Below are 7,024 nucleotides of genomic sequence, written 5' to 3'. Positions count from 1 at the left end.
GGGACTTGTGACGGTGTCAGGTCATGCCTGTGTTTCAGGCTGTAACTGTGCATGACTGTGTTTGTGTCTCAGGCTGTGTCCTGGGGTAGTTTTGACTGTCACCGGCTGTAACCAGGAGTGGTTATGACTGTGTCTCAGGCTGTATCTGGAAGGTACTGTGTGATCTGGAGCAGTTGTGAATGTGTTAGTTTGTGACTACCACAGGCTGTACCTAGGGTTGGTTGTAACTGTGCATTTGATTGTGACTATGTGTGACTGGGAGTGGTTCTGACCAGGAGCAGCTGCAATGGTTTTAGCTGTGCCTGTGTCTCAGGCTGTAGCTGGGAATGACAGTGTCTTGCACTGGTTGTAGCTGTAACTGGGGGTGATTCCGACTGTGCATCCGGATGTAGTTGGGGGTGACTGTGTGTTTGGCTGTGAAAAGGAGCAGTTGCAGTTCCATGTGGCTGTAGCTGAGGATGGCTCTGACTGCACATCTGGTTGTAACGGGATGTAACTGTATGTCTGTCTGCATCTGGAAGGGGTTGTTATTGTGTCCGGTTGTCGCTGGGGGTGAGACTGGGTGTCCAGTTGTGTCTTGGAGCATTGCAACTGTGCATCATATTGTGATCAGCTGAGGTTGTAGCTGCAACTGAGGGTGACTCCAGCTGTGTTCTACTGTCATGTACTTGTTTATGGTCACAGCCACTCCAGGAGACAGCCACCTGTGAGAAGCTGAGAGCTGGTGTAATAATGAACAACTATTATACCAGCTCTCAGTAACTGCCTTTGGGAGGGGCCATGACTGACGACTATAACTGTATGGGCCTACAGCTAGACAGTGGCAACTGTAGCACATGGTAGACCAGGACATCATCATCATGAGTGACTATAGCTGCGGGTATATCCACAAGCCTGTGACGGTGCAATTATGACTGTAGCTATGAGAATATTCACAAGCCACATGATGGGTGGCTGTAGCTCTCAACAGCTGCTAGTGTGACTTAAAGACCCAGGACACTGGGCCTGGGTGACAATGTGTGTCACCCCCCACCCAACCCCTCCCCAAGGGACAAGCTACAGGCAGAGGAAATAACAGCCGGAGGCGACAGCAGTGATCACAACCCAATTGTATTCTTTTATACAAAATCGCCTACAGCGCTGTGGGTGATGGGGGGGGGTGAACTACAGCAGTTGGGGTACCCCTGGAGGGAGAGGTAGGGTGGACAGGGGAGCAGGATGCCTGGGTTCTATTCTGGTCCCTGAGGGTCCAGGGTCTCCCTGGGCAGGTGCTGGGAGGGGAAGGGGTGGAGTTAAGGGGTGTAAAATGCTAGTAAGTTGTTTGACTTCTGACGAGTAAATAGGATGAACATGGCCTAGAGCTGGGAGCCTCTGCCTCACCTGCCCGGGGGTAGGACCGTGGTGTCCGGGCCCCCACTCCAAACAACCCCTGCTAGAGTTATGGGGAAAGAACCCGGGCATCCGGGATCCCAGCAACCCCTGCTATAACCCGCCAGCACCCCCAGGCAAGGAAAGGACCCAAGAGTCCCCTGCTATCCTCCTCCACAGCCAGGGAGAGGACCCAGGTGTCTGGGCTCCCAGTTCCAGGAGGGGAGTCAGGGCTGGGGGTCAGAGCAGGGGGTGATGGGAGCCTGGAAACCTGGGTTCTTTCCTCTCCCTGGGGATGGGGTGTGGGCTCTGCAGGGGGGGAGCTGGGAAACCTGGGTTCCCTCCCTGCTCTGGGAAGGGCAGATGTGGGGGGCTGTCCCCCCACTCTGGGGAGAAAACCCGGACACCTGGATTCTGCGGAAATGGATCGGGGGGAGGGTTGGGGGGTGTGGAGCCCAGATGGCTGGGTTCCCTCCCCGTCCCTCTAGGCCTTCCTGAGAAGGCGGGGTGGGGGGTGGTCTCAGAGAAGGCAGCAGGCCCCTGACTTGGCAGACCCGGCATCAGGGCTGACATTGTGATCCAGATCAGGGGGCAGGGTGCCGGGGGGCCCCCAGACGTTAAGCTCGCCGAAGACGCCTGTCTCGAGCATCTCCTCCTGCCACGACACGGGCACGGTGCCAGAGGCGAAGTCCTCGTAGAAGACCCGGTCGGTCTCGTCCAGCACCACGCCCTTCACGGTGGAGAAGGCGCCCACATCGTCGATGTCCTTGGCGTAGACCATGCGAGGGTCGGGCACAAACGGGGGTGCCAACAGGCCTGCAGGAGGTGCCAGGCAGTGTTTGGGGCACAGCTGGGGGGTGGGGCAGGGGGGCGGGGCTTGGCTTGGTGTCACCATAGTGACCAGCAGGGTCTAGCCCATGGTTGGGTGTCACCATGGCAACCAGTGAGGCTTACTCCATGGTGCAGTATCATCATGGTGACCAGTGGGGCCTAGCCCATTGCCTGGCCTCACCATAGCAACCAAGGGGGCCTACTCCATGGCCTGGCATCACTATGGCAATCAGGGGAGCCTGTCCAAAGGCCTGTTGTCCCCATGACTTGATGTCCATGGTGACCAGGGGGGCCTGCCTCATGGTCTGGTGTTGCCATGGCTGGGCTGGGCATGCTTGGCTGGGCATCACCATTGTGACCAGGGGGGTCTCCCCTGTGGCCTGGTGTCACTATAGTAATCACGTGGACCTACTCCATGGTCTGGCATCACTGTGGTGACCAGGGGGGCCTCCCCCATTGCTTGGTGTCACCATGGTGACCACATGGGCCAACTCCATGGTTCAGTATTGCCATGGCAACCCTGTGGGCCCCACCGACATGGGGCAAGGGGGCCGTTACCTGCCGCCAGACGCTCCCAGTTGACAGTGCGGAAGAGAGGCTGGGCCTTGAGCTCAGCGCAGCTGTTGTCCTTGAAGCCAAGGCGCCCAGTGGGGTCCTTCACTAGCAGCCCCTCACACGTCGCCTGGCACTCGGGGCTGAACTTCTCCGAGTAGCTCACGGGGTCATTCAGGATGCGCCGTGTCACCTCCTTGTTCTCCACCTGCCGCGGGCAGCACCATCAGGGGCATTGCTGCGGTGACCAGGTGGGCCCAGGCCCTGGCCTGGTGCTGCTGTGCCAACCCACCCTGGCTTGGTGTCACCATGGTGACCACGTGGGGTGTAGGCCCTGATTTGGCATCACCACAGCAACCAGGTGGACATAGACCCTGGTCCTGTGTCACCATGGCAACCCAGCACGGTGTAGGCCCTGGCCTGATGTTGCCATGGTGACCAGGCAGGGCCAAGGCCCTGGCCCAGCATCACTATGGCGACTGGGTGGGTTGAGACTCTGGTGTGGCATCACCATGGCAACAAGGGGGATATAGGCCCTGGTTTGATGTCACCACGGCAACCAGATAAGTCTGGAGCCTCCATGGTGCCCAAATAGGCTGAGCCTGCTGTGGTGTTGCCAGGGCAACCACGTGAGCCGAGGCTAGCCTAGCCTCACCATAGTAACTAGCTGAGCCTGGTGTTGAGCTGGGATGGTATCTGAGTAGTACAGTAACTGAGCGGGCTTGGTACCTCCATGAACTGCTGAGCTGGGTATGGCATCCCCATGGTAAGCAGGCAGGGCTGGCACTACAATAGGCCAAGGTGGGTATGGCATCTCCCTGGTAACCAGGTAGGGTGGGCTAGGTATGGTGTTGCCACAGTAGCTGGATAAGACTACCATCTCCATGGTGCCCACACTGGCTGAACCTTCCCTAGAGTCACTATGGCAAGTGTGCGGGCCAAGGCATCACCATGGTGACCAAGTGAGCCAAGGCAGGCTTGGCATTGCCATGGCAACCAGGATGGGCCTGTCATCTGCATGATGACCACGTGGGCCAAGTTAGGCATGGCATCACTAGGGCAACCATGTCAGTCAGTCCTGCCTTGGTGTCACTATGGGGGTGGAGGGGAGGCAGGGATCCCATGGCCTAATATCTCCATAGTGATCAGGTGGGCCTACCCCATGACCTAATGTCTCTATGATGGTGGACCTACCCCTTGGCCTACTATTTCCATGGTGACCAGATGGGCCTACTCCTTGGCTTGCTACCTCCTTGGTGACCATGGTGACACCAGGCAGAGGGGCTTAGGGCAGGAGGCAGATCTCTCCGTACCTTTTCCCCCCGGGTCCGAAAGGGCCCCTTGGCCTCGATCATCTCATAGAGGGTGACGCCCAACGTGAAGTAGTCCACGCTCCAGTCATACTCCTCCTGCCGCAGCAGCTCCGGTGCCATGAACCCTGTGCAGAGATTGGCAGCAGGGTCAGGACCCACCGGAAAGGATGGGGGTCAAGGTGGTGTCCAAGCTGGGGAGACGGAAGTGTGGGGTCTGTAGGGGGCTGAAGGGGGATTTAGATGGGGAGAAAGGGGGCCAGGAAGATGGAAGGGGGCACAGGGGGTTCAGGTTGGGGTACCCCCACCCCCATTCCCACCCCCACTTACCTGGGGTCCCCGCGTACCCCTTGGTTTTCACTTGCCCCTCGGGCAGTTCCACAGCCAGCCCCATGTCAGAGAGGCGCACGTGGCCTGGGGGAGAGGGTAGAAACAGGCCTCAGAGGAGCTGGGGGTCACCCCCCCACTTCACCCCCCACCCTGGGATCTCCCCACTCTGGGTAGGGCCAGGGGGACTTGGGCATCCCGGAGCCTGGGTTCTCTCCCAGCTCTGGGGTGAGGGAGCTCTCTCCCTGGCCCCCCAGGGCCCGCACCGGCGTCATCGAGCAGCACATTCTCGGGCTTGAGGTCGCGGTAGATGATGCGGCTCTGGTGGAGGTGTTCCAGGCCGCAGATGATCTGGGCTGTGTAGAAGATGGTGCGTGGCTCCGGGAAGCCCGGGTTCTTCTCATCCACGTTGTACATGTGGTACCTAGTTGCAGGGGGCAGAGGGTCATGTGACTCAAGTTAGGGGGTTGTGGGGAACCATCTCCAGGATGACCCCATGGCCTGAGCTGGGGAAGATGTTGCTATGGCAACTGAGTGGGCCAAGCCAGCCTGGGCATCACTACCCCCATGGCCTGGTGTCTCCTTGGAGACCAAAAAGGCCTTCTGCCATGGCTTGGTGTCTCCACAGTGACTAGAATTGGCCTTGCATCTCCCTTATGCCCCATGACCTGGTATCCCCATGGCCTGACATTTCTATGGCCATGGCCTGACATCTCCATGGTGACTAGAAGGGCCTACTCCATGGCCTGGCATCTCCCCCATGCCCCATGGCCTGGCATCCCCATGGCCTGGTATCTCCATGGTGACTAGAAGGGCCTACCCCCATGGCCTGGTGTCTTCATGGAGACCAAAATGGTCCATTCGCATGGCCTGGCATCTCAATGGCAGCCAATAGCCCACTCCTTGGCCTGGCATCTCCACAGCAACCAGAAGGGCATACCCCATGCCCACCAGCATCCCCAGAGTTGGCTACGTTGACACCAAGGGTGGGATAGACCATGGTATGGAGAAGGGGCAGGTGGTTGGGGTTTTAGGGGAAGCTGAAACCTCAGTTTGGGGGTCACGTAGACCACAGGACTGGTTTTGGGGTCATGTAGACCATAGAACTGGTTTTGGGGGTCACATGACCTGAGATTTGGGGTTTAGTCCCCTCCTCCCCCCAGGAGGACAGAGGTTCTTTGGGCATAGGGGGGAAAGGGGCAGCTCCAGAACAGGGGGGAGGGTTGGATATTTCCCATAATACAGGCGGCCCCAGTCCCCCTCCCCCAGCCATTTGCCTAAGAGGTGCATCGTGGGGGATGGACCTAGATTATGGCTGGGCACAGGGTTCAATGTGTCTGGATATATCCTGGGATAAGGTCTCCCATTTCTGTCCCCACACTACTTCTTGGGGTTCACTTTATCACAGGATAAAGTAACTTCTTCTGGTCCCACGTTCAATGTGTCTGGATTTGTCCTGGGATAAAGCCCTCCCCACCTGCTCTAGGTTCATCGTGTCTGAATTTATCCCCAGATAAAGTCTGCTCCCCTGCTACAGGATTCAATGTGTCTGGATTTATTAAGGAATAGGGGACCTAGATTTTGTCCTGGGATAAATCTAAGGGGTCAACCTAGGAGTGGGAGAGAGGTCTCTATCCCAGGATAAATCCAGATATATTGTATCCCAGAGAGAGGTCTGGGACATTATCCTAGGATAACTCCAGACACATTGAACCCCAATGGGCTTCATCCTGGGATAAATCCAGACATATTGAACTGTATACTGGGGGAGGGGGAAGACTTTAACCCAGAATAAATCCAGACACATTGAACCTGGGATTGGGGAGGTGATTATCCTGGGATAAATCCAAACACATTAAACCCCAGAGTGGGGAAAGGAACCTTTATCCCTGGTTAAATCCAGATGCATTCAACTCCAGAGCCAGGAGAGAGACTTTATCTTGGGACAAACACAGACAGATTGAACCCTAGGGGAGAGGACTTTATCCCTGGATAAACCCAAACAAATTGAACCCCAGAGCAGGGGAGAGGACCTTATCCCTGGATAAACCCAGACAGATTGAACCCCAAAGCAGGGGAGAGAATTTTATTCTGGGATAAACCTGGACACATTGAACCACACAGCCAGGGTGGGGGCTTTATCCTGGGATAAAACCAGACACACTAAACCCTAGAGCAGAGGAGGGGACTTTATCCCAGGTTAAATCCATATACATTGAACCCCAGAGCTGGAGCAGGGACTTTATCCTGGGATAGACCCACACACACTAAGCTACTGATTGGGGGAAGGGCTGCCATGGGGACGGGGCCTCACCGGAGGTCGCCACCATTCATGAGGGTCATGACGAGGCAGAGGTCTGTCTTGGTCTGGAAGGCGTAGGCCAGCGTCACCACAAAGCGGCTATGCACCTTGGCCAGGATGCGCTTCTCCACGATGGCGCCCTGCCAGGGGGAGGGAGTCAGGCCTGACTGGCCCCCGGGATAGGCTGGGGTGGTGGGGGCACTTACCTGGGGAGGGGCAGGGTGGGTGGATGGGTGGGTGGGTAGGTAGGTGGGTGCATGGATACACAGATGGATGGGTAGGTGGGTGGATGGACAGACAGATGCATGGATGGGTGGGAGGTGGGTGGATGGAC

At 57.3% G+C, this 7,024-nt stretch overlaps 1 protein-coding gene across 1 annotated transcript in view; it reads right to left on the bottom strand.

Moving 5' to 3' along the window:
* Window positions 1-21: 21 nt before the first annotated feature.
* GRK1 (G protein-coupled receptor kinase 1) overlaps window positions 22-7,024 on the bottom strand; it is an 18,405-nt gene continuing 11,402 nt past the window's right edge. Inside the window, exons 3-8 of the mRNA XM_006038657.2 lie at window positions 6,703-6,830; window positions 4,655-4,812; window positions 4,392-4,475; window positions 4,065-4,189; window positions 2,758-2,959; window positions 22-2,184 (exon numbers count right to left, since the gene is read on the bottom strand). Coding sequence (XP_006038719.1) covers window positions 1,889-2,184; window positions 2,758-2,959; window positions 4,065-4,189; window positions 4,392-4,475; window positions 4,655-4,812; window positions 6,703-6,830 — 993 coding nt within the window. The 3' untranslated portion in view covers window positions 22-1,888. The remainder of the gene's footprint in view (window positions 2,185-2,757; window positions 2,960-4,064; window positions 4,190-4,391; window positions 4,476-4,654; window positions 4,813-6,702; window positions 6,831-7,024) is intronic.

The sequence above is a fragment of the Alligator sinensis genome, unplaced genomic scaffold, assembly GCF_000455745.1.
Source record: "Alligator sinensis unplaced genomic scaffold, ASM45574v1 scaffold1950_1, whole genome shotgun sequence".
Lineage (NCBI taxonomy): Eukaryota > Metazoa > Chordata > Crocodylia > Alligatoridae > Alligator > Alligator sinensis.
This window is presented reverse-complemented; position numbering and strand designations above follow the sequence as displayed.